This window comes from Lolium rigidum, chromosome 7, assembly GCF_022539505.1.
Source record: "Lolium rigidum isolate FL_2022 chromosome 7, APGP_CSIRO_Lrig_0.1, whole genome shotgun sequence".
In the NCBI taxonomy this organism is placed as follows: Eukaryota; Viridiplantae; Streptophyta; class Magnoliopsida; order Poales; family Poaceae; genus Lolium; species Lolium rigidum.
The window spans coordinates 42,560,627-42,588,529 of NC_061514.1; the positions used below are offsets into that span (position 1 = coordinate 42,560,627).

The 27,903-nt window shown below is 43.9% G+C and overlaps 1 protein-coding gene across 1 annotated transcript; it reads right to left on the minus strand.

Moving 5' to 3' along the window:
* Positions 1-10,799: 10,799 nt before the first annotated feature.
* Positions 10,800-19,966, minus strand: LOC124670510 (receptor-like protein 13). The gene is made up of 6 exons (XM_047206999.1): positions 19,440-19,966; positions 19,219-19,365; positions 18,906-19,127; positions 18,583-18,798; positions 17,945-18,485; positions 10,800-12,625 (listed from the first exon to the last, which is right to left on the minus strand). Exons 1-6 carry the CDS (start codon positions 19,813-19,815, stop codon positions 11,089-11,091), a joined length of 3,039 nt encoding a protein of 1,012 aa, XP_047062955.1. The 5' UTR covers positions 19,816-19,966; the 3' UTR covers positions 10,800-11,088.
* Between the last annotated feature and the right edge of the window lie 7,937 nt (positions 19,967-27,903).

Consider the following 27,903-nt stretch of genomic DNA (forward strand, 5'->3'; position numbering starts at 1 on the left):
TTCATCCTTCAACCTAGCATTTTCCTCAATAATATTTGCATGATCACATGAAGGGGTAGAGGAACTAGGCACATCATATGAAGCAAGCCTAATTTGAAGTTGCTCATTTGACTTGGATAGGAGAGTGTATTCACTCTTCAAAGCTTTGTGAGCTTTGTCTAGTTCATCTAGATCCTTCACAAGTTTCTCATGATCAACACCAAATTGGGCCATTTCCTTGATAAGCACTTTAGTCTTAGCCCTAGCAAGATCTCTAGCTTTAGTGAGTTTGTTAATTTTATCTTGAGGCTCTTCAAGATTTTCTAGCCTCTCCTCAAGAGAAGCTATAGTGTCTTGACTTTCCTCAAGAGCATTTTTAAGAGCATGGATTTCAAGGGAGTCTTCTCTCTCTATTTGACCTTTTTTCTCAAGAGTATCATTTTGTTGAGCTAAACGAGCCATGAGATGTGAAACATGCTTTTTAGTGTTACCTTGTAGGTTAAAAATGAATTCATCAAACTCTAGCATTTCTTGTTTCACTTCTAGACTAGCATCATCAACCCCTAGATCACTTGATATGTTAGGCATAGAGGGGCTAGGAGATGATACCTCGGAGGATTTAGCCATGAGACAACTTTCTTCCTCCACATGAATGACCTCATTGGGGGATTCACTTGGTGATGAAGAATTAGTGGAGAGGGAGGCAAGAGCGACCAATCCATTAGAGGTTGCATCTTCTTCATCATCAACATCATCATCTCCGGAGGTATATTCTTCTTGAGTTGATAGCACAATAGATGTGTCCAAGGAGGACCTTGTCATGAAGCAATGTGCATTCTTGATATGAGGATTCTCATTGGGGGATTCAAAGAGAGATGAAGAGGGAATGTTGGTAGTGACAATGGCGGCCACTTCCTTTGAGCTTTCTTCTTCTTCATCATCACTAGAGCTTTCAACTTCATCGGAGGAATATTCTTCCCTAGTCACTAGCACAACTCTTGGGGGCCTCTTGCCTTTCTTGGTCTTGTTGTTGTAGAATTTCTTGTTGGGGGCTTTTGAATATTTGCCCTTTGATTCTTTGCTCTTGTCCTTGGGAATGAGCCTTCCATTATGGTTCTCCCTATTCTCATAGGGGCATTCGGCAATGAAATGGCGCTTGTCATCACAGTTGTAGCATGATCTTGTTTTTGGACCAAAGGTAGTGAACCCACTTTTGTTGTTTCTCTTGATGTTGTCTTCCTTGGCCTTCGAGGGATCAACCCAAAAGGACTTTGCATGGAAGGCCATGTGATCATGATAGTGGCATTTCAAATCTTCCGGATAGGTCATACTCCAAGATGCCCTATATTGTTCTTGAGAGATCACTTCTTCTACGGAGTTGACCATCAAGGCAAGATTGTTCCCTTTCGACATACCAATGGCACGATTGCGAGAATCATGGGAGTTTTGCTCGAGCACCTTGAGGGCTTGCATCTCGTGCACGGCTTGTTGAGACGTGAGAGAGGAATAGCATTCTCTCCCAACAAGAGTCTTGACATCAATGGGTTCAAACGGCATCATGCAATCAATGTACTTATCCTTGATCCAAGAGTCATTGATGTGTGTGGCACCCACAATCCGGAAAGCATCGGCAACGGTGACGAGTCTTGCATACATGTCTTCATGATCTTCATCCAGTAGCCTCATGAATCCTTTGGCTTTATTCCGAAGAGCATTGTACTTGTTTCTTCTCGTGCTTTTACTTCCAATGCAACTAGCGGCCAAACCATCCCAAGCTTCCTTGGCGGTGGTGAAGTTCCGAACCCGAGACAAATCCTTTGTCCCCACACTAGTTTGGATCATGTGCAAGGCCGTGACATTGAGTTGACTATCAACCGCTTCTCTTCTAGTCAACTTGTTGGGGTTGTAGGGCTTGAAGCCCTCCTCGATGATTCTCCAAAGTTCATTGGAGGCACTACAAACATTAGAACGAAACTCAAATTGCCATGTATCGTAATCTTTCATATTAAACTTAGGTGGGTCTCCCCGAATGTTCAAATGAGGATGGGGAACCGGGATATCGGGAGATAGGAAAGGCGGAGCCACTCGATTGTAGCTATCACCTCCACTAGTTCCCATGGGAGAGGTAGCGGGGGGTTTGATAGTGGCTAAGTTGTCACCATTCAAGGGATTGATAGAGGAGGGTGATGTCGAAGCACCTCCCCCTTCAGACGCACCCTTGACAATTTCCTCTTCGGTGGGGATGATGGGGGGAGCCGCGGGTAGGCGGTCGTTAAGCATTTTCATCAATGTTTCCATTTGAATTTGCATTTGGGTTTGCATGGAGGATCTCAAGGATGTTTCCACCGACTTGAGATCATCCATGGAAACCGGCTTTGCGGCCCCCTCCGATTGTTCATCCCCCGGCATACTCTTAGGCGGTTAAGCCCGAAATAAGAGCCGAGGCTCTGATACCAATTGAAAGGATCGTATGCCGCACCTAGAGGGGGGGGTGAATAGGTGCTAATCAATTTTTAGTTCTTTTTCAATTTAGGCTTGACACAAAGGTAAATTCTCTAGATATGCAACTAAGTGAATTTACCTAAATGACAAGGTTATCAACTAAGCAAGATATAGCTACGCAATATATATAGGAGAGAGAATAGGATAGTGGTAACCGAGAGTGGAGCACGCGATGACACGGAGATGATTCCCGTAGTTCCCTTCCTTTGAAAGAAGGTACGTCTATGTTTGGAGGAGTGTGGTTGCTACGCAAGCCAAACCAACAGCCACGAAGGCTTCACTCGGATCTCCCGTGAGCAACGCCACGAAGGCCTAGCCCACTTCCACTAAGGGATTTCCTCGAGGCGGAAACCGGGCCTTTACAAAGTTCTTGGGGCACACATCCACAACCGAATTGGAGGCTCCCAAATCTGTAACAACACAACAATCAACAACAATACATCAACACAAATCAACTAGGGATCCAAAGAGGAACACTAGCAAGGGGTCCCTCAAACAAATGAGGGGGAAATGTAAATCGCTTCGGTGAGGATGTAGATCGGTGGCTTCTCCTTCGAATCTCCAAAGATCAAGAGCTTTGGTTGGGGGAAGAAGGAGATCTTGCAAATCTTGTGTTCTTGAGGTGGCTCTAATGGTGGTGAAGCTTGGCAGATTTTTCTTGCAATGATTGAGCAAAGGAGAAAGGAAGAAGAAGAGGGGTATAAATACCCCTCCCCAAAATCCAGCCGTTGGGGCTTCCGGGGGGCCGGATATTCCGGCCAAAGTAAGGGCCGGATAATCCGCCCCCCGGATAATCCGGCCTCGAGTACAAAACTGGGACAATGTCCGGCCAAAAATCCGGCCTCTAACCAGACTTGCTTTTCTTCAGGTCCTTAGCCATTTTCGAGGGGCCCGGATATTTCCGAAATGTCCGGCCCGGATAATCCGGCCTTGGGACAAAACCGGGACAATATCCGGCCAAATATCCGGCCTCTATCCAGAAGCATACTGAGCCGCAAATCCTCAAGTCCTTAGCCGAAAATCTGGGGGCCGGATATTTTGGAAATATCCGGCCCGGATTATCCGGCCTGATGATCTTTTTGCTGCATCTTTTTGACAGAACTGACCACATCCAACACACATAAAAATGTATCTATATAAACCCTGTACCACTTAAACAAACATTAGTGTATCACATACATTGACATCAAACACACAAAACATAATATGAGAGATGTTCTTTCAACTTCCACTTAAAGCTTCATATTACACTAGATTGCAACTTGGATAGTGGACCATGCCTTGAACTACAAGTTTTCTGCGCCCTAGCTTCATACAAAGCCTAGACCGATACTAGGCTGCCGCGAGGCTTCCTCGCGGTTTGGAGCTTATACGTCATACTCCAGGGCCTTTCATGAGTTTACTAGAGAGCACCCAACTCTCATAGATTGCGACGTTTTACAATCAGACTCATATAGGTGTGTTCTTCAAAAGATGTTCTGCAGGACAACATCTCTGCTAAAATAAGTCACTTAGAACACATTAAGATAATTATCAACCTGCCATGCAGATTAGGAGAGTATTGCATCTTACGGAGTGGTAAAATTGCTATAGGGATATATACTCTCCTCCCGAGTCGACCAACGACTTGTCTCCCGATTCTAATTCACGGGATCTCCGATCACATAGAGTGGGTTACCACCGTGGACAGCTCATAGTGTGGGTCTCATACCCATCTCCCTCGATGCATTTTCTATCACATTTCGTGATAGTCCCTTTGTGAAGTGGTCGCCAGGTTTCTAGACGTATGGATATAATCCAACGCTATAACTCCGGAGTTTCTCGGTTTCTCGACAGTTTTCGATCTCCTCTTCACATGCCTCGATGACTTCATATTATCCTTAGAACTGTTTACTTTGACGATCACGGTTTGATTATCACAGTTCATAGGAATAGCGGGTATTGGTTTCTCAACCACAGGTAAGTCCATCAAGAGCTCACGAAGCCACTCTGCTTCAACAGTGGCTGTATCTAATGTTGTGAGTTCTGCTTCCATAGTTGACCTCGTAATGATGGTCTGCTTGCAAGACTTCTAGGAAACAACGCCACCTCCAAGTGTAAACAAATAACCACTTGTGGCCTTAGTCTCATCAGCATCAGATATCCAATTTGCATCACTATAACCCTCAAGTACCCTTGGATACCCAAGTATAGTGAATGCCATAACTCGTGATGCCTTTCAGATAGCGCAAAACTCTCTCAAGAGCATGCCAATGAACATCTCCAGGTCTAGACACAAAACGGCTGAGTTTACTTACAGCAAAGGAGATGCCAGGCCTCGTGGCACTGGCTAAATACATAAGCGAGCCAATGATCTGCGAATATCGCAATTGATCTCTAGCAATTCTTTTATTCTTACGAATTATCACACTAGGATCATAAGGTGTTGGAGAAGATTTGCAGTCGCTATACCCGAAGCGACTCGGGATCTTTTCCACATAGTGGGACCGAAGCAATGTAATCCCACCATCGTCATCCTTTAGCGACTTGATGTTTAAGATCACATCAGCTACTCCCAAGTCCTTCATCTCAAAACAGCGAGATAGGAACTCCTTGACCTCCTTAATCACAGTAAGGCTGGTCCCAAATATCAATATGTCATCGACATAGAGACAGAGAATAACTCCCTCGCCCCCACCATGGCGATAGTATACACACTTGTCAGCTTCGTTTACAACAAAGCCTTCGGCGGTTAAAGTTCTTTCGAACTTCTCATGCCATTGCTTAGGCGCTTGCTTAAGCCCATACAAAGACTTCAACAACTTACACACCTTTCCTTCTTGACCATCTACTACAAATCCATCGGGCTGCTCCATATAAATTTCCTCTTCAAGCTCTCCATTTAGGAAAGCAGTCTTAACATCCATTTGATGAACGAGAAGACCATGTGAGGCAGCCAAGGATAGTAGCACTCGAATGGTGGTCAATCTGTCAACAGGTGAGTATGTATCAAAGAAATCTTCACCTTCTTTACGGGTATAACCCTTGGCCACAAGACGTGCCTTGTACTTTTCAATAGTACCATCAGGCCTAAGCTTTTTCTTGAACACCCACTTGCATCCTACAGGTTTGCACCCATAAGGACGATCAGTAACCTCCCAAGTTCCATTAGCTAAGTGGAATCCATCTCGCTACGGATAGCTTCCTTCCAGTAGTCAACATCTTGAGATGCATAGGCTTCTGAAATAGAAGTGGGGGTGTCGTCCACGAGGTACACAATGAAATCATGTCCAAAGGACTTTGCAGTCCTCTGTCTCTTGCTCCTTTTGGGAGCTTCATTGTCATCCTCCACATGATTTTCAAAGTGTTATATAGCCATGGTAGGTTCAGGAAATAATTCCTGAGTAGATGAACTGGGCATCTCATGAATTGATGAGCTAGACGTTTCTTTCATAGGAAAGATGTCCTCAAAGAAAGTCGCATCGTTCGACTCCATAATTGTACCAACATGCATGTCGGATACCTCAGATTTTACTATCAAAAATCTGTAGCCAATGCTATGAAAAGCATATCCCAGAAGAACACAATCCATGGTTTTTGGTCCAAACTTGCGCTTCTTGGGTATCGGCACATTTACTTTCGCCATACAACCCCAAGTTCGTAGGTAAGAGAGTTTCAACCTTTTCCTTTCTCATTCATCAAAAGGAGTAATGGTTCTGTTCTTTGTGGGGACACGGTTTAGGACATGACATGCAGTCAATATCGCCTCCCCCCACCATGTCTTGGATAGACCCGATGTATCTAACATGACGTTAACCAAATCAGTTAGAGTACGGTTCTTTCTTTCGGCCACCCCATTTGACTGAGGTGAGTAGGGAGGCGTCCTCTCATGGATAATACCATGTTCCGCACAAAAAGAATCAAACTCGTTGTAAAAGTACTCTCCACCACGATCAGACCTTAGCCGCTTGATCTTCCGATCAAGTTGGTTTTCTGCTTCAGCTTTAAAGATTTTGAAGTGATTAAGAGCTTCATCTTTAGATTTCAGGAGGTACACATAACAATATCGAGTAGAGTCATCAATTAAAGTCATGAAGTATCTTTTCCCTCCTTTTGTCAATTCACCATTCATTTCACAAAGATCTGAATGTATAAGCTCCAGTGGTGCCAAGTCTCTTGCCTCCGCAGTATTGTGATACTTACGTGGTTGCTTAGCTTGCACACATACTTGGCACTTGGATTTCTTGACAATAGCAAATTTCGGAATTATATTCATATTCGCTAGCCGCGTCATGCACCCAAAATTAATATGACAAAGTCGTGAATGCCAAATATCGGACTCACTATCATTGCAAACATGATTAACAATTTGAGTACATAAGTCTAACAAAGATAAGCGGAACAAGCCTCCGCACACATAACCCTTTCCAACAAATTTTCCACACTTGGAAATTACAACTTTATTGGACTCAAAGACCAACTTAAACCATCTCGACATAAAAGCGAACCGCTAACGAGATTCTTATTAATGGAGGGAACGTGCTGCACATTCTTCAGCTGGATGGTCTTTCCCGAAGTAAACTTCAGATCTACCGTACCAACACCACGAACAGAAGCACGTGAGCCGTTTCCCATCAGCACGGAGGAAGTCCTTGCGACCTGATAAGAAGAAAACATAGAGACATCAGAACATACATGTGTATTGGCTCCGGTGTCTATCCACCAATAAGGAGAATTACATACTGAAAGGACAGTAGGAGGAATACCGTACCCAACGTCCTTCATCTCAGTATCAACGCAATAACAACATTTGCAGACTTGCCGCTGTTCCCACGCCGATCATGACGTTCTGGGCAATCAAGAGCCCAATGTCCAGGAGCGCCACAAACATGGCCGTTCCATTTCTTCTTATAAGGAGTCTTCCTCTTGAAGTTGGTTGAGTTGGAGGCTTTGTTCTTCTCGTCAAACTTGCCTTTTCCATTGTTCTTATTCTTAGACTTGTGAGATTGGAAGTTTTTCTTCTGTACCACATTGGCACTAGAACCTCCCTCAAAACTACGAGCGCATGTGTCCTTTGCTCTCGCCTTCTCTTCCACATGAAGCGAGCCAATGAGATCCGAAACGGATTGTCTCTTATGTTTCAGAGAAGTAGCAAAGTTCCTCCATGAGGGAGGAACCTTGGCAATAATGCCACCGGCCACAAATTTGTCCGGTAAGGTACACTTAAACTGCTCGAGTTCTTTGGCAAGGGACTGAATCTCATGAGCCTGCTCAACCACGGAGCGCTCATCGGTCATCCTGTAGTCATAGTATTGCTCCATGACATACAATTCAGTGCCAGCGTCCGAGACCCCAAATTTGGCCTCGAGCGCATCCCACGCATCTTTACCATGGTCGTAAGCCATGTACGGGTCAACAATGTTGTCCCCAAGAATGCTGAACAAGGCGGCCTTAAACATGGCGTCGACCTTCTCAAACTTTTCCTGCTCCTCTGCAGAGAGAGGCCCCTCAGGTCTTGCATCTGTGGCGCTAAAACAGCCTAGGTTTGTAAACCATAGAACTGCCTTTGTGCGCCACCTCTTGTAATGCATACCATCAAAGAGGGGAGGTCGAGTAGCGGCAGCAACGCTGCTTGAATTTATTTTCCTAAAATCAGGTTTTTGGATTGTTGAATATATAAGCAAATATCCATATGAAATAATCCGTACAAGTAATTGATAAATCATGACTATGTAAACAAATAAACTAAACGTGCAGTCTAGTAAGATAGATGAACAGATCATATCTGAAGTAGACAAACCGATCGCATCTACCACATAAACTAGAAGAAGAAACTCTAACAGAAACTGAAAGAGAAACGACAAAATCACATACTTCACAGCAGCGTTGTTGTCGCCCATGTTGAGGTTCTTGAAGAAGTCGGCGAGGTCCGGGAAGAAGTTGTCGGTGTGGAGGAACTCGTCGTCCGATGACGACGTCGTGATGCCGATAGTCGCGCCGGAGCGCTCCCCAAAACCTGATTGCCCCTCACCCGTACAGGTTCACGAGAGGCAGGGTTCCGGAGGCCTACTGTCCCGGCAGTCGGTGCACGCCGACGGACGGGATGAGGAAGACGAAGGCGGCGGCGCAATGAACTGGAAACATGTAGTCGCATATGTGGCACACTCAGGCTAGGGTTCTCGTCCGCGCTTATATAGTGCGGTTCGGGAAGGTCGTGGGGCGCAACCCACGTCCGAGTCGGTACAGCCACGATCCAGAAAAACCGGAAGGCAAAACGGCTGAGTAACGCGTCCGTTAATGACTCAAAATTGATTACGCAATTAATTTCCCAAACAGCAAAAAGATAAGCTCGGCTCAGCGAGATTCCCGCAACCCGCGGCGCGTCGTGACGTGTCGTGACGAGGCGTGGCGAGGCGAGGCGGGCAGCGGAGGAGGAGGAGTGCGCGAGGGCTCTCTCTCTTCTCACTCACTTACTAGGACTAGAACATCCCACCTTATATACCACTCCAACTCTCTCCCAACTAGCAATGTGGGACTAAACTTTAGCCCCCACTAGTGCTGCCACTGATTATTGGAATGGGCCATGTGAGTTTCAGAATTTGATAATGGGCCATGGGCCAAAGGCCAAATGCCCACAAATTCCAGCACATGGTTCCCGCTTCGTTGGCATGATCGAGCCACACCGCATCCTTTGGTTGAGGAACTACCTTGGCAAGTACCACTCAAAGGTGTAGTGGTGCCCTTGAGGGGGTGGTTCAAGGATGCATGTATGATGATGATGATGATGATGATGATGATGATGATGATGATGATGATGATGATGATGATGATGATGATGATGATGATGATGATGATGTAAATTCTAGCAGTAGCTAGGATGAAAAACATTTGATGGCCCCCTTTTGTAACTATGACGAGGTGGTATATACTAACCCCTCAGGTGATGGTGAACTTGCGGTGTTAGGATGACACCCACTTTTGTTGTGGTGGTAGGATGACACCATGTTAGTGTAGGATGAACTTGTGATCCACTTTGGGAATGATCATGCATGACCCTGTTAGTTTATCATTTGTTGTCAACACTTGTGTTGTTCTATTGCTTTTTCTGAATTGCTTCATGGTTATGATCGATAACTTCTTCTTCTTATGCCATGCTAGTGGTATGTGGTGTTTCGCAGACGGGTTTGAGGAATCTACAGCTCATAGAGAGTCGATCAGGTCAATGGCTACTCCAACAACAGCTACCGAGGGTATGAAACATTGGAGGAGACACAACAAGAGTACCTCACCTTCCTGGAAGAGGAGTTTCTGGAAGATCAGGCCATCGATGATGCAGTGCCATTAGTATAGCTGCCCGCCGGAGGAAGTACATCTCTACAAGGAGCATCGCTAGAGGTACGTCCCGCCGGGTCAAAGATTACATCATCGCCTTCCTTATCGTGGTGATCGTGAGGATCTTGTTCTTCTGAGTGGTCTCTGATTGTATGTAACATGCTATGGCATGGTAATCTCACCCTATTTGAATTGTGGCAAGGATATAAAACTGTGATTTGAGCAACCAAATGATTCCTGTTTTCTGCGTGAAAATTGGGCTGGAAATGGACAACCAAACGATGGGGCCTGGGTTCCTTCTCCGGCACGCAAAAGGCCGCACAGGCTACCAAACGACCCGGCTTTCATGGCCCATGGCCCATTCGCGACACGCAGATGCGCCCATCTCGCTGGCGCAGTGTGTCACGATTTCGATGCAGGCTACCAAACGCACCTGAAGAAACTTCAGAGCCTACTTATCCACTCTGCTTCTAATCCCATAATGATATTTTGGCCTTACAACCATAATGATATTTCAAGACATCTGGTATGGTCAAACTTCATTTTCCATCCTGTTTAGAGAGAATATGAAACTTTGTGCTACTCAGAAAGCACGTGTGAAGTGTTCTTTTCTGTAACCCACACCACAGGAAATCATGTTAAAAATAGTTGCGTCCCCCACCTTAGTGACAAATCAAATGTAGTACAGAGTATGCAGTAACCCACACTAATGTTTGCAGTTTGCGCTGACACCAGATCAGTATCTAGGATACATAAAACGCATCCATCAATTGCAAAGTGGTTGGTTCATGCGGATAATGAATTCTGACCAGTAATTCCCATACATGCTGTTCTTTTTTCCTTCTGGAGCTAGTCTGTTGATTGCCATGTTGTTCTGACTTGTTTCTTAAGATAACATACTAGTGCACCCCTTGAGGGTGCCCGTTCATGCCCTCGGTCAGGTAGTATATACATTTTCATGATTATAGATACTTGCAATAAATTGGTAAACAAGTATATACCTTTTCATGAATCAATCTAATTAAAAGTTTATTTGAGTACAACCCAGCAGTTGCAGGATTTAAAAAGAAGGCCCGCGCCAGGTAGTTCTGACTTTGTTTAATCAAGTACACTCTGATACGTTCTTCATAAGAAAATAATACAAAGTGGTACTACGGAAATACTCTGAAAATACGGAACTTGGACGGTATGTGTAGAAATATAACCAACGAAATGTCCATATTTTACAATACACATCCAGAATGAAATTTCAATAAGTTCTGTGGATGTATACTCACACATGGAGTACATACATGACTACCAATTTTTCCTTTCGACAGAGTACAGCTTGAGCACTACAGACCTTCCATACGAGTGGAAAAATGAGAACCCAACGGTGGCCCAAAATGCCAATACAAACGCGGCAGCCGTGATCACGTATAGAACTGGGTCACCATGCATCTCTCCCGCATCTTCCTCTGGCACTGGATCTGGACCAGGAGCAGTGCACATGTTGCCTTGTGTAATCTTGTGAAGGTTGGTGTTTGCTAGGTAGCTCTCCACGCCGAACAACCCGAGCTGACCAGAGTTCGGTATGCATCCTGACAAGTTGTTGTGTGCCACCGAGAAGACCCCTAATGCTGATAACTGGGTTAACTGTTGAGGTATCAGTCCGCTCAACTCATTGTGGGAGAGGTCCAAGCTCTCTATCTCCTTCATACCACCCAAGGTTGCTGGTATTGGGCCAACAAAGGAATTGTATGACAGATTAAGGGATTTGATATGGCTTAGATGTCCTAGCTCCCAAGGAATTTCTCCAACCAGCATGTTTGCAGATAGGTCGATGCCAGACATCGAATCGAAGAAATTCCGACTGTATGTGTAGAGATTACCTTTGGTGGCAAAGGTGAAGCCTCTTAAGTCATATGAAGAGCCGTTATACAGAAATCCATAGGCTGACTCAAATATTTGATCGTCTGTACCACCTTTGAAAGAGATATCACCAATACATGCTGGCAGTGAACCTGAAATCTTGTTATGGGACAAATCAATTATCCTCAAGTACATGAGTTTGCACACTTTTGGAGTAATCTGCCCTTCAAACTTATTTCCGCCCAATGAAAGTAGCCTAATGTTGTAAAGATAATGTACCCAATGGAGGTTTCCCATGAACTGATTGTGTCTGATATCCAAAGCAAGCAGACTTGATGTGTTGAAAAAAGGGAAAGAGATATCGCCAGATAATGAGTTCCCAGACAGGTTAAGAAAATTGAGCTCTATAAAGATACAATTTGGTACAGACCCTGTAAGGTTGTTGCTCGATAGATCTAAAAGTCGAATCCCCTTCAAGTCACAAATTTGTGGATGAATTATGCCGGTAATAAGGTTGCTAGCAAGATTCAGGACTACCAAAGAAGATAGATTCCATAATGAATTATCAAGCTTGCCAGACAGCTTGTTATCATGTAAATCCATGACTTTTAAAACACCTGACAAACCATGAGGTATTGTCCCTTCAAAGTTGTTCCCGTCCAGGTACAATTCATCTATATTGGACATATTACTTATCCCACCAAAAATCGGACCACCAAGCTTGTTGTTTGAGAACTTCAATTGCGATAGCCATCCATAGTTAGTGAACATACAAGCCGGAACTTCCCCAGAAAGTTTGTTGTTCGACAGGTCCAAAGATGGCAGGTAGATGATCTCACACAATGACTGTGGTATGTGGCCGATGATGTTGTTGGTAGAAATATCTAGAACACCCAAACGTGGAAACAATGAGTCGATGTTGGCTGGAAGTTGTCCTGTGGCTTGGTTCATGTGTATTTTGATACTGTAGAGAAATGGTTGGTGTTGGTAGGACTCTTTTGTAATAGTAGTTTTCAGGAGGTACTAGTATGTAAACTCACCATGTATGGATATACACAGAGAAAGCAAGTGAAGGATAGTGAGCCTTCCAGAAAACTCGTTCTTGCATCCCCACTGAAACTTACCTCCGGCGAACTTCTCGTGGTCGATTCATGGTGAGCTTCAACATGGTATCAGAGCTATGGCGCGCCGGAGGCCCTGATTGGTGACTGGCTGCGGAGAGGAGGTGGTACTGCAGGGGCGCTGCGGGAGCTGTGGTGGTGCCGGGTGCCTCGGATCGGAGCAGCGAGGGCGGCTGCGCAGCTGGGGGAGGTAGGAGGAGCAGGAGAAGAGAGGCGCTGGGCTCGTGGAGCTGTCCGTGACTAGAAGCTTGAGGTATTGTCGTTGGTGGATTTAGAGGAAGGGGAGTTCTGCTCTTGCCTTTTTTCCTTCTCTGTACTGGCCATCCAATAGTGCTGCAAAGGGCAAATTTTTGGTAAGAATTTGGGCATTTGTCTGTCGATTTGAGGGAGTGTGTACTGAAATTCAAGAGGAGCATCAGGAGAAGGCTAATTTGTGACTTCAGAAGATGGCGGGTGAGGTCAGTACTCCTACGCCAGTTACATCTGGTGAACTTGCTGCAGTCCTGCGAGCTATCGATGAGAGATACAGTCAGATGTTTGATGCCCTTAGTAAACAACAAGGAGGTGGGGCAAGGCAAGACAGTGAAGTTAAGGAGGAAATCCATCCGTTGCAGATGCCATTGGTGAAGCTAGAGGGTTCAGAGAGCTATGCAAGCTGGGCAGAGCATGCTGAGACAATATTGGTCTCAAGAAAATTAGAGGGTTATATACTTGGCACGGTGGAGAAGCCAGCTGAAGAGGAATCAAAGGAAGGTCAGCGGTGGAGAATGACAAATGCTCTAGTCAGGGCTTGGTTGCTGAGCTCCGTGTCACCCAAGATTGCAAAGCAAGTTGAGAGGATTAAGGATGCCTCAGAAATCTGGAGGCTTTTAAAAGGTACTTTTTCAGGAGTTGGTAATGAAATGCTTGCTTGTAAGATACAGAAAGAATTGCAAGGTTTGAGCCAAGGAGAGCGATCTGTGGTGGATTATGTATCTGAGTTGAAAAGGCTATGGAGTGATCTGGACTTTTTTGATTCAATAGACTTGGAGTGTGGAAAGTGTATCGAGAAAGTGCATAAATGGACAGAGAAGAGGCGCGTAAGAGATTTTCTTAATGGTCTAAACTCTAAATATGAAAATAGGAGGGCTGCAATATATGGGAGTACAACACTACCCACTCTAGAGCAAGCCATTTCAGCTATAATCAGTGAAGAAACTCGGTTGAAGCTAGAGACATCTGGGCAAGCTATACATGGCATTGTACAAACAAGATCTGCACTTTACGCCGCCAATGGCGGAAATTATCAGCGACCAGCAACAAATTTCTCTGAGAATAAGTGTTTCAAGTGTGGACAGCCTGGACACTTCCGGATGGCATGTCCTGAGCTAACAGGAGGAAGGCGTGGTAGAGGACATGATTGGCGAGGACGGGGCCGAGGACGTGGCTTTGATGGAAGAGGTCGTGGCCGAGGAATCCATCCAACAGGCAGAGCAAATATTTCTGCAACTTCTGCGGAATCTCCTCAACAATCATCTGTAAAAGTTGAATTGACTGTTGAAGACTGGGAGAAGTGGTGTCAGTTTAAAGGCCTACATCTGAGTGACAAGCAAACAATGGAGACAACATCAGCTTCCACCTCTACAAACTTCGGGGGTAACAACTTTTCTATGGATGTACCTTGGTTAATTGATTCGGGCGCATCTAGGCATATGGCTGGTTCAAGGAAATCCTTTAGTGGGTATAATCTTGAAACAAAACTTCAAAATGTTAAACTAGCTGATGGGTCATCACAGAAAATTATGGGGTCAGGAACAATTATTTGCAACAATGGCATGTTACTTTCATCAGTCTTGCATGTTCCCTCATTTCCAATCAACCTATTGTCTGTGAGTTGCATTACACATGAGCTTAATTGTGCTGCTATCTTTTTTCCAACATGGTGCTTATTTCAGGAACTTGGGACTGGAAGAAGTCTTGGGATGGGGAACATGCGTGATGGCCTATACTACATGGATGCCAACATAACATCTGCAATAGTTGCTGCTGCATCTCTCTCGCCATTGGAAGAACTTCTTCTTCATCATCGTAGATTAGGCCATATGTCTTTTGCCAACCTTGGATATCTTTACCCAGAACTCTATAAGAAGGTCAAGAAAGAGGATTTAGTATGTGATGCATGCCAATATGGGAAGCAGACCCATATTTCCTATGTTTTGTCTGATAATAGGAGTTTGGTTCCACTCCAAACAATTCACTCAGATGTTTGGGGTCCAAGTGGGGTAACCTCTCTTAATGGTTACCGTTATTTTGTTACCTTTATAGACTGCTGTACTAGGACTACTTGGGTGTATGTGTTGAAAAACAAAAGTGATGTGTTTGAATGCTTCAAGGATTTCCATAATATGATTAGGAATCAGTACAATGCACGTGTGAAGTTTTTCCGTACTGATAATGGCACCGAGTATGTAAATCATGAGTTTGGTGAATATTTGTCTGGTTTTGGTATTATCCATCAAACTACCTGTCCAGGTACATCTGAACAGAATGGCTTGGCTGAGAGGAAGAACAGGCATCTACTGGATATCACCCGGTGCATTATGATAGGTATGAATGTTCCTAAATTCCTATGGAGTGAAGCTTTAATGACAGCTGCATATTTAATGAATAGGATGCCATCACGGGTACTAAATAGTAAAACACCTATTGAGTGTTTAACAGGAAAGTTGACATATGTTGTTCCTCCAAAAGTGTTTGGGTGTGTATGTTTCGTAAAGGATTATAGACCCTCTGTTGGAAAACTGGACCCCAGAGCACTAAAGTGTATTTTTGTAGGATATTCTGGTAAGCAAAAGGGGTATAAATGTTGGTGTCCATCTGAAAGGAGAATGTTTGTGAGTATGGATGTGGTATTTAGAGAGCAAGAACCGTTCTATGGAGAATCAACTGACTTAACAGATGTATTTCCTGATTTGGTGACTAATGATATCTCAGATGCAGATTGCGAGATAGGGGGAGATAAAGACGAAGAAAACAATGACACAACATTTAGGAAGGTGATAATTGGAGCAATACCGGTTGGAGATGAGATTGAACAGGAGCAAATACAACGAGAGGAACAAGATATACAAAACGAGGCACCACAGTGGCCAAGACCAAATGAGGAACGAGAGATCCAGGTGTATAAGAGAAGACACATAATTGAGGAGCAACATGTGCAGGGGGAGGAAACCACTTCATCGGGACATGATTCTGAAGCCCAAGAAGAATCTGAGATGGACTCAACCTCAAGTAATAATACACCTCCTCCTCTATATACTGACTTGGATGTTCCTATTGCACAAAGGAAGCAACCTCGTATCAATGCAGGAAAAACTAACACCATATAATGTCTCCAACTATTTATCTTACACATCTGTTGGAACTTCATATAAATCTTTTATTGCAGCATTGGATGCTGCTCAACCTATTCCACATAATTGGCAAGAAGCAAAAATGCATCCACGTTGGAGAGAAGCGATGCTTGAGGAGATGGCTGCACTCGACAAGAACAATACATGGGTAATTACCACACTCCCCGCTAATAAGAAAGTTATAGGTTGTAAGTGGGTATTTACTATTAAACAAACTCCCGATGGGAAGGTGGAAAGGTATAAAGCTAGGCTGGTGGCGAAGGGGTACAACCAAACACATGGAGTTGATTACGACGAAACCTTTGCCCCGGTTGCAAAAATGAACACAATTAGAACCTTGATCTCAATAGCAGCAAATAAGGGGTGGAAACTATATCAGATGGATGTAAAGAATGCCTTCTTGCACGGCGATCTACATGAAGAGGTCTACATGGAAGTTCCCCCAGGATTTAGTAGTAAAGAAACTGAAGGTAAAGTGTGTCGGTTAAAAAAATCTCTTTATGGTCTTAAACAATCACCTAGAGCATGGTTTGGAAGGTTTCGAAGGGAAATTTGCAACCTGGGATATCTACAAAGCAATGCCGATCACACCTTATTTTTTAAGCATCAAGGGGAGAAGATTACAATCTTGGTTGTATATGTTGATGACATAGTGATTACAGGTGATAATGAGAAGGAGATACAATGTCTGAAGAAAATGCTGGCAAAATCATTTGAGGTGAAAGACTTGGGTTATCTACACTACTTCCTGGGCATTGAGGTTGCTTATGGACTGCAAGGTATTTATCTTTGCCAGAGGAAATATGTGTTAGATTTACTTGCAGAAACTGGTATGTTAGAATGTAGACCGGCAACAACTCCAATCGAACAAAATCATCGTATATTAGCAGATTTAGGTGACCCAGTGGATAAATACCAATACCAAAGACTAGTTGGTCGATTAATCTACTTATCACACACTAGACCAGATATTGCTTATGCTGTTAGTGTTGTAAGTAGATACATGCATGATCCTAGATCAGGCCACCTAGACGCAGTGAACAGAATTTTGAGATACCTCAAGAGTTGTCCTGGTAAAGGCATTTTATTTTCAAAGAATGGTCACTTGAACATAGAAGGATACACGGATGCCGATTGGGCTGGGTGTCTAGATGACAGGCGGTCTACATCAGGTTATTGTGTTTTTGTTGGCAAAAATATAGTGGGGTGGAGAAGTAAGAAACAGAGTGTGGTGGCAAGATCGACGGCAGAGGCTGAGTTTAGATCCATGGCATCTGGAGTGTGTGAGTTGATATGGCTTAAAATCTTACTTGGTGAACTCCATCTTTATAATGGTGCTCCACTCCAACTGTACTGTGACAATCAGGCTGCCATAAAAATCGTCAATAATCCTGTTTATCATGATAGAACTAAGCATGTTGAGATTGATAGGCACTTCATTAAGGAAAAATTAGAAAAGGGAGTTTTACAGGTTAGCTATGTGAGATCAGAGGAGCAACTTGCTCATGTATTAACCAAAGGAGTGTGTGTGTTGAACTTTAATAAAAATTGTAGCAAGATGGGGCTGTTAAATATCTTTGCCCCATCTTGAGGGGGAGTGTTGGTAGGACTCTTTTGTAATAGTAGTTTTCAGGAGGTACTAGTATGTAAACTCACCATGTATGGATATACACAGAGAAAGCAAGTGAAGGATAGTGAGCCTTCCAGAAAACTCGTTCTTGCATCCCCACTGAAACTTACCTCCGGCGAACTTCTCGTGGTCGATTCATGGTGAGCTTCAACAGTTGGGTATGCAATATTGTGTCTAGCGATCCAGTTAATGAGTTATTTCCAAGATTTAGAACCTGGAGTGTTGCTTCCTTGGTAAACAACCAATTCGGCATGCCACCTGACAAGCTATTGTCGGACAAATCAAGCACCTCTAAATGACGCTGTGTACGTAAAAAATGTGGGTCGGCAATAATGCTCCTATCAAGCTCACAACCAGAGAGCAATAGCACTTTCAATTGGAACCTAGGGGTCCATCCAGGAATATTGACATCAACAATTAGATTTGCATTGCCTGAAAGGTTCATCTCTTCTAGTTTTGTGAGGTTTCCAAACCAAAAGAGAGAAAGTCTACCACTCAAATTGTTTTCAGAGAACCGAAGACTCTTAAGCGACAATGGAAGATTCGAAGATGGGTTTATTGGAATTTCTCCTCTGAAGAAATTCCTCGAGAGGTCCAACTGCTCAATATGTGGAAGTGAAAATAAGAATGTTGGAATGTTTCCGCTGAATTGGTTGGAACTCAAATACAACTCTCGCAGGTTCTTGAGAATTTCAAATGCTGCAGTAGTAGAAAAATCATGTGAATAATAATCCTATCATTATTGGTTACATTATTTTCCGATATAAGCAGGAAATGCTTATTCTGGTAAGAGTACCTTGTCCATTCTGAAGAGCTTCACTCAACTTGTTACCCTCGAGATGTAATACTTCAAGTGGAATTGGTTCCGACGCCAAATTAATAGGAAAATATCCATGAAAATTATTGTTTGAAAGATCTAGGAACTTCAGATGAGGAAGTGCAAATAATGACGCAGGGAGAGATCCACTGAATTGGTTGCCACGCAGATTCAATTCCCTTATGTTTTTAAAGGCTGCAACAAATGTGAGTAGTATAAGTGTATAACTACAGGTGGCACATACTGAAGTATAAAACATGGAGACCATTTTCTGAATATAAGTATTAATTTCTTGTTTTTACCTGTAAACGGGAGAATTCCACTGAGATTATTATATCTGAGGTCTAATACTTCAAGTGAAATTGGTCCGGAGGATGAACTTATTGGAATATGCCCACCAAAGTTATTATACGAGAGATCTAGGATCTTTAGGCGAGGAAGTGCAAACAGCGATGCAGGGAGGTCTCCACTGAAGCTATTCCCAGACATATTCAATTGTCGCAAGTTCATAAGATTTTCAATCGCTAAAAAGTGTGTAAGGATATGTGATGATTGTGGATATGAAATGCCAGCCTCAATTTTAGTACTCCTCCTATAAGCAGTAAAATTAAGTACCTGCACCCAGAAGACCTATGTGCATGTCGTTATAGTTGAGAGCTAAGACTTCCAGTGAAGCAAATTTGGTGATAAATTCTGGGAAACTCTCTCCCAACCAAATTCCACTCAGGTCCAGATATCGAAGCTTAGCTAGCCCAACTAATCCTGCAGGTATTATCGTTTGTACAGTTAGGAGAACCAAGAAACGACCACTCAGAGGATTTGGAGCACATACATACCTTCCAAGGTTAACGAAAAGGTGTAACTGCCTGATAGATCCAGGTACTGAAGCTCATGAAATACAGAAAACACAGTCGAGTTTAAATACCAATGGCTATCTGTATCTGTGATTATATATACAGAGCGAAGGTCAAGATGAGACACCCGTTGAGTGCTATTGTCACATTTCACACGGACCCACGAGCAGCAGTCATCGCCATCCTTCCCCCATGAATCGGGCACCTCCAGGGAGCGCGCTCTCATCAGAGAAGACTGGATTTCCAGTAGGGCAGCTCTCTCCTCCACTGGGCAGCCAACGGAAAAGTGAAGCATGTACTGTGACAATAGAAGTAGAACCAAAGAGAATGATCCCCACGGTGAGCAGCAGCTACCCATCTGCAGATGATAAGCTTTCCCTTCTCCTGCCTGTGCGCATATACGCTACCTGTACCTACCTTGGGCTGTAGGTAGCTACACTTCGAGATAAAAATGGCGAGTGGTTTGAAGATCTTTCGCTAGCTTCATACCAAATATAGATATGGACACAGAAGGATCACAAGTCTAGCAGTACAACTTGCCAACTTGGCAGTTGGCACACATGGGTTATCTGGACTAACAATTCAGCAATTGATCATCGTCCACAGTAGATATTGTTGAAAAGATAATGCATGGGCCAGGTGGATGGCCACTTAGTCGCTGGCAGTAGTAAGTGCAAGTTAGACTTTTGAAGTTCTAACAACATCATATGGGGTCTAACCGTTTAAGGAGACAGGGACACACATATAGGGTGACTTCTTTTGGGCTCCTGCTTATACATAAGCCAAAATGGTGAGGAGAAACTGTGGTGGGAAGAAGCTCCTAGAAGCTAGGTCCTCCTATTCTTTTCGGCTTCTAGAAATTTGGCTTGTTTGATATGTTGAGTTGTGAAATGTCCATAATATCCCTAAATTGGATATGGACACTTTTTTTGGGCTTGAGAGGTTTGGTACCTAAAAGCAGCTCTAGAAACCTAAAAGAAGTCCCGAACTCCTAATAGGTATAAGGGATTCTTAAACTGGACACTTCTTTTGAGCTTGAGAGGTTTGGACCTAGAAGCAGCTCTAGAACCAAAAGAAATCGCCTATAGTATGTTTCTTCAGATACTACCACCACACACGATCATGGAAGGACTACAGGGAATACGTAGTACCCCAAATCGAACCGAAGATTCGGAAACTAAAATCAAACAAAGCGTACTAGGAAATAGCAACGGAGAAGCGATTGAGAAGACATAACCTCAACTCACAGGGCATGCGTGCACTCGTCCGCCGTATCAGCCCGACGCCGAGTCGACGCCGCCGCCATGGCTCGGCTGAAACCCGTAGCGCCGCAGCAGCCACTTATGCCTTCCGCAACCAGCAAGCTGGTATCCCGGTAGAGGAGGAAGGCGCGCGGGGGCTGTCTGGCCTAGGTAAATATGTGCCAGTGCTGTCCCCGGATTTCTTCGCTTCCAGTCTTCCAGGTGAGTCCGGTCGCCGGTGACGGCCGGGAGGGACCCCTAGCTAGTCCGCCGACGGCGACAAGGCCGGTTCACTAAGGGCGTGTTCGGCAACCCTCCGGCTCCTAGATCCGCGGTGCTCCGGCCCGGAGCAGCGCCGAACGTGGCAACTTCACGGAGCCAGATCCACGGAGCGAGACGATTCGGCTGTGTAATTCGCGGAGCACCTATTTCGCTGATCCGCGGAGCAGCCCGGCGCGGAGCAGCAGTTAATTACGACGCTCTGCCACCGCCAAGTGAGAAAACTGCTCGGTTCGATTCATTCCTTCCCCGAGCCAGGCTCTCTCCCACGGACACACCACGCCAAATGCTCCCGACCCGTCCTTGACCTAGCCGCCACCGGCTCCCGAGCCGCCGCCGCACCTCAACTCCGGCATCACCGTCTGCCCGAGCCGCCGAAGCTGGCCGTCCGCCCGAGCCGCCGGAGCTGGCCGTCTGCCCGAGGTCGCCGCCGCCGGAGCTATCCGTCCGCCAGCGCGCCGCTCCCGGCCTCCAAGCCGGTACCCGTCCTGCGATGGCATCCGACCTTCACCTACTGTGTTGCACCCTCCCGTCGCCCCTTCACCTCTCCCAGCCCACCCGCTCGGCCCCGTCGCTGCTGTCACGCTCGGCTCCCGATTCCATTATCCCGAGCTCCTAATCCAAAGCAAGAAGAGGATATGTGCCACGATCTCCTTGGTCCTTGTCCTCTCTGAAAGCAGTGAGTGGTGCTGCTACAGCTGCGGGAGGAGGAGGTAACACGAGCAATCGTCGGATCTGAGGAGAAGCAGGATTGGGCATGTGGGGAAGATAACTATGACGTGGGGGTCCACCCGTCATTGTCTCACAGAAAAGACGGGAGCTGGCCGAACGTTCTGAGCTTCGTGGAGAAGTGCGGAGTCGGATCTGAGAGCCGGATTTGAGGATTTAGAGAAGCTAGGACGGATTTGCTATACACCGACCAGGTCGGCCCGTACCGCGCGCCGCACACCCCGCGTGCGGTACGGGCCGGCCCAGTTCGGGTGTTGGGCCAGTTGGCCGTTTTTTTTATAGTCATTTTTTCTGTTCTGTATTTTTCATTTCTGTTTCTTTTTTATTTCTCTTTTTTCATTTTCTATTTCTTTTTTTCTGTTTTCTTTATTTGTTCTTAAGATTTAACTTTTTAAATTTAAATATATTTTTAAATGTAAAATGTTTTATCTCAAATATTTGAGAAAAATTGAAATTAAAAAATTGTTTAAGTATAAAAATTGTTCAAAAGCGAAAATTGTTCAAATATAAAATTGTTCAAAAATTCGAAAATTGTTCATATATAAAAAATAATAAATTTTGAATTTTTTGTTCCAATTTAAAATTTGTTCTATTTTGAAATTTGTTCTAATCTGAAAAATGTTAAAATTTTAAAAATATTTAAATTTCGAAAAAATAGAATAATTTTAAAAATCGCGTCTAAAAAGAATCAGCTTGAAAAACGTAAAAAGAAAAATAGAACAGAAAAAAGAAAAGGCAAAAAAAAAACAAAGAAAGAAAGAGTGGGAATGTTGGGCCGGCCCAATACCCGCCTGGGGGGTGTGCGGCGCCTGGTCCGCGCCGACCAGGTCGGCGTACAGCACCCCCCAGCTAGGAGGCTTCCGAACACGGCCTAACTGTTTCCCGGGCCTGCCACCGCAAATCAAAGCTGGGCCGGTTCTACCACAACGCCCCCACCTTCTGATTTGGCTGAGGAGTTTGGGTAAGATTATTTTGTCTTCTCCTGGTAGGCCTCCTTGACGCGCGGCCCAATCACGATCATCTGTAGGCCTGCCCATACAGTACAACAAAGCAGTTTGCCTTTTTTTTTTACGGGAGAAGTTTTCCGAGGATTAGGCCGTAAATGGTATGAATAATTTTCGTTTTAAATTCGTATCCATTTTTCAGGATATGGTATATACATTTGGGAATCCGGCCGATGTGGAATCGGATGTGGATATTGACTAAGCAGATATCCGGTGAATATTTGATATTATCCGACATTTTTTTCCCGAGGTATTTAAAGTGGATAATCTACACTACTTAAAAAGAACGAACCTATTCCCTATTCTCCCCACCTCACCTTCTAATATGTCAACTTTTTGGTCCGTCCCGCACTTCGTCGTTCCCCTTCACCATGCATCGCCAGAGCCAAATGGGCCAAAGCCCAGCAAATCCCAGGCACCCTCTCCGCTCGTCACCAAACAACAACTTACAACTGGTTTCTTCCGTGCGGCATGGACGAGGAGATGGAGCGAGTGCTCGGCCGGCGCCGCTAATTCCTCCCCTTCCCGATTTGAAGCCCTTGCGCAGCACTTCCAGTCGTCTCTCTTGCATATGCGCCTCGCCCATGTATCTACTACCGTCGGGTGTCGGCTGCACCCTGCCGCCGCATGAAGGAACCAGGGATGCGACCCAGATCTTCCATGAACCGTCGCTCAAGGACGATACCATTCTTGACCTACAAGAAGAGGTGCATATGAGTTTCAGTACAAGGGGCATTTGTTAACACGCATTTTGTTTGTTAAACTTTCCCGCAGCGGAACGTCTCGGCAAACCACTGTTTTCCGGTGGGCGGCCGGCCGCTGCCGGGACGGTGGTGACGGGGTCGACAATGGGCAGTAGAGGTATCGATCTTGGCTACACGCCGCCGCCGGGCCGCGCTCCAGCACGCAAACCTGGACGCCGCCGCCCGCGACGACCTCATATACCGGTTGCTCAGGTGCGGTCCGTGTACCCCATCGTATCTCCCTCCTGCCGCTACACTCGATCCCATCCGGATCCTCTCCCTGTTCCCTTCCTATCCTCCACCGCACGGCCATATCCCTCCCGATCCACTTCGCCATTCTCCTTCCAGTTTGTTATGATCCCCTTGTGGTTTCCCGCCTGGATGGAGCAGGGGAGGGTGTTGGCGTGCGGATCAGGGGAGCACATCGGTGTTTTGGTTATCAGGTACCACAACCTGAGTCACTGGCCTCCACGATTTATCAAAAATCAAAAAGTTTATGTTATCTTACTGATGTTCTGATGTATCATCAGTAACGCAGATGTAAGTATTGACATGAAATCGAATGTCCAAATCCTAACACATTTGGCCAATAGCTCATGTTCTCTCCGAAACACTAATGATTCAAGTATTGTGCATCAAACCATACTGATGTGTGATGTCTCCAGTGAGTTACTCACCTTGATTTACATCTGGTTTTCAGGAGGTCTAGACAGAAGGTAGAATTTTTGCCTTTCGTGAGAGAAGGGTGCATGTCACCCAGGAGGATTTCGAGATGGTTGTCGCAAAGGTGAGGAGAAAGATAGAAAATAACATGTCACTGCGGATGCTGTGGAAGTGAAGCACTCATTGTAGCATCCCAGACATCATTGTCCTGTATCGCGACACATCGTCAGATAAGCATAGTTGAGTATTGATTACCTCAGGAACTGGAATTTACAGCATCCTGCAGCAACCTCCGGGTTAAATTTCTTCATTGAATTATTAGGAGATGTAGGATGGAAATAATTTGGTTGCTTGAAATGTTAAATTGTCCGCCAGACGCCCCGCTACATGGATATCATCCGAACTGCTTTCTACTAGGGAATCAACATTGAATGAAACAGTATTTGACTCATTTGAGCCTGTTCTAAATAGATATTTAATAGTGGCATAACTATGAATGGCATACAAATAACAGCCCCTGGCCTTTTTTATCCCTTGATGACATACAAACCCTCATCAGTAAGTCTGATGGCTACCTAATTTTGATGTTAAGAACTAGATCTGCACCTATTATTTATTTTCTACCCATGTGGTATGGAACTCCTATAGCAAAAACAATCAATTTATCTCATTGCTTTGTGTCTTATCTCCTGCAATAATGTTCAATTACTTTGTATGAACAGTAACCATGGATGGAGACTCAAAAGATGGATGGAAAAAGGATAAAAAATTCGGCATCAATATACAGAAGACACCTTGTGTGTACAGTTTTCCAGCTACTGTTGTTCATTTTAACACTTAGCTTAGTCAACGCAACTATTTCAAGCAATGCAATGCAATACATATTCGAAGTGAGTGTCTTTCATTCTTCTATGAATTTTCATTACGTGAAATCTGTTACAGCTAGGTAACTTGAGTATTCAGTATCTTTATTTGAGGTATAGTACCATGTTTTGTAAAGAACGTCTATGGAATTTCATTACACATGAGATGAGTCACTATGGTTACCATGGAAACTTAGTATATTCGATATGTGCAGTTTGCAGTCATTTGTTTCTAGAACGTCGTATCAAATCTCGGTTGCTTGTATTCAGGAAATAATACTTCATCTTTCTATGATTTTGCTATGGCTTTCTCGGTTTAAATGCAACTTTAATGACTCATGGGAATTTATAAAAGTTTGGCCTCAAACGAATCAGAGTTGCATGATGTATTGGGAGATTAGGGTGAAAATAGTTCATGGTAAGATGGACTATATGCTTCCGCAGGTAAACAAATAATCTTGAGTATTACCTCAATTGTTCATTCTACTTCATCTATATGCTTGCAGGTAAAAAAAATCATCTCGATTATTACCTCAATTGTTCCCGGCCATACAAAAGTTCACGTTTGTTCATAAAAAGGTTAAAAACAATAGTGATTAGGTATATGTAATACATGGGGCTGTAGATTTTTTGTTGTGTATATTCTCCTCAGTTTATATCCATTTGACGCTATAGAATGCTTACCTCTTGCAGGTCCTAGGGTGTGATTGTAGTAGTCTGTTAAAAAATTTAGGCTGCAGAAAAGGTCGCGGGCGTCCTCCTCTCTTGGCCATGCGAGCTCGCCTCACCATTGATCTCAGCCCCAGGCTCCTCAACCGACACTCAAATACCACCTGATCTTCGCCCATTGACGTCGAGGGCACACTGCACCGGGACAAGTCAGAGCTGGGCAGGGAAGGAGTTGGTCTGAATTTTTGAATATTGTTACTTATCAGTGAGTCATTACTGTTACATTGCTTCTACAAAGTGAATGAAACTGATGTGTTCACCTTTATACAAAATACATGGTTCGACAATATGTTTCTTGTACAACATTACATGAGGGCTGATAGCCTGGCTCTGTTGGCTTCATCGGAGCGTAAGCATCACAGTTGAGGGGATTCCTCCACAAACGTTACATCCAAATCAAGCTACTGCTCTTGAGAAAGATTGATGCACCGTTGCTTGGTGCTTCTCTGTTATTTGCAGATGTACGATGCTAAGTAGAAAGCAATTTGGTTTCTCTTTTTGATGTGGTGTGTCATCTATTGACCTCCTTTCAGCAAACATGTGACTCGTACTGCACTATTTTCTTAACTAATTATGTTCAGAAACTTTTCATTCAATGGCTTAATTGTTTGTATTGTATTACTGCAGAAAAATCAATGCAGTTGTCTTTGTTACCTGGATACAGATCTTATTTTATGTATTCAATGTGAGGGATTATTTGTACTGTAGCAATACAATACAAGTTGGCCGAGCCATAGGTGCCCGCAAATCTATGAGGTTGTGGTTGTATTTGTGATTAAAAGGTAAGTTCTGCAAATCCATGTGGCGTTTGTGAGAGACAGCTCTCTTTTAAATTTACGAACAAGTTCTTTTGCAAATCCGATAGATATCTTGGCTCGAGCATTTAAAATCAGCCTAAACGGTGGATGGTGGCAGAATAGCAGGAGCGAGATGTCGGAGTGGCAGGAGCGCATGCAAAAGCTTATCAAAGTCAGAGGTAAGCATCATGAAAGGTAATGAACATGACATACTGTAGCTTCTTCTCTCCTAAAGCTTCATGTTTGACTGAATGCTTATATGAATACTCATGTTGGACACCATTGAATTAACACATAGCTCAGTATATCGTCTTATGATTATGTTGGAGTGTATTACCGTCACTGGTTAAATGAAGAACTACAAGTGCATTATATTTATTTGCTATCATTTGGATGTATCTATGTATATAAGGTTTCAGATTCATATTGCAATGTCAAAATGGCTAATCGATTTGGGTATCATCTACTATTTATCAATGCTGCGAATTGTTAGCAAATGCAGTTAACCATCCAGGAACCAATCATGTTTTAATTTAGAATTTAAGAAGCCAGGATTTTTTAGCAGATGAAATGATTATACAACAATGCTTCATCGTTGCATATGTCTACTGTTGTATGTATGCTTTATCAATAACACTCAATTTTCTGTACTATAAACCTAATATTGCTAATTTAGTTATGGTTAATGCCATCTACTATATTGTGACTACTATATTAGTCTCCCCTCCATCCAAGGTAAATCCTTGGCTTCAGATTTTCCTATAGTGACTACTGTTGAAAATTTGCTCTGTCTATATCGAGGATAAGCTGGATACATTCAGGAACTCGGATTAGTCTTTCTTGGGATTTCTGAAATTTGAAATTAGTGGTTTTGAAATATATGCTATTTCCGAACCATTGTACAGTAACTGATATACTGCAAAATATATGCTATTCTGCTTGTACTGTAATTTCTCCAAAGTTACTGAATTTTTCATTGTAGTGAACTCTCCTGCTACTTATATTTCACATAAATGAGGGCTTTGAAATTTCAATAGAGCAAGGGAAGGAGAAGGCATTTCGTTAGGAAAGAGAAAAGGAGAGAAGAAAGATCTGGAAACACCAAGATAAAGAAATTAGTTTTGCATTAGATGATATTCCCATTCCAGTGTGCATTGTCGAGGCAATGGATATGTGTTCATGGATTTATATCCTGTTTAATATAGAGAAGCAAAACTATTTGAGACAGTGGTGCTGGATAGCTAGATTATATTGTAGCCAGAAACAAAAAAAAAACTTGTGAAGTCTCGTCGGTTAAGTTGTCTAGCACCTGCATACCTTCATAATGTTTGAACTCACACGGAAAACTTAATGTCAAAAGAAATATATTATTCCTTGTGCACTATTAGAAATCCCAAC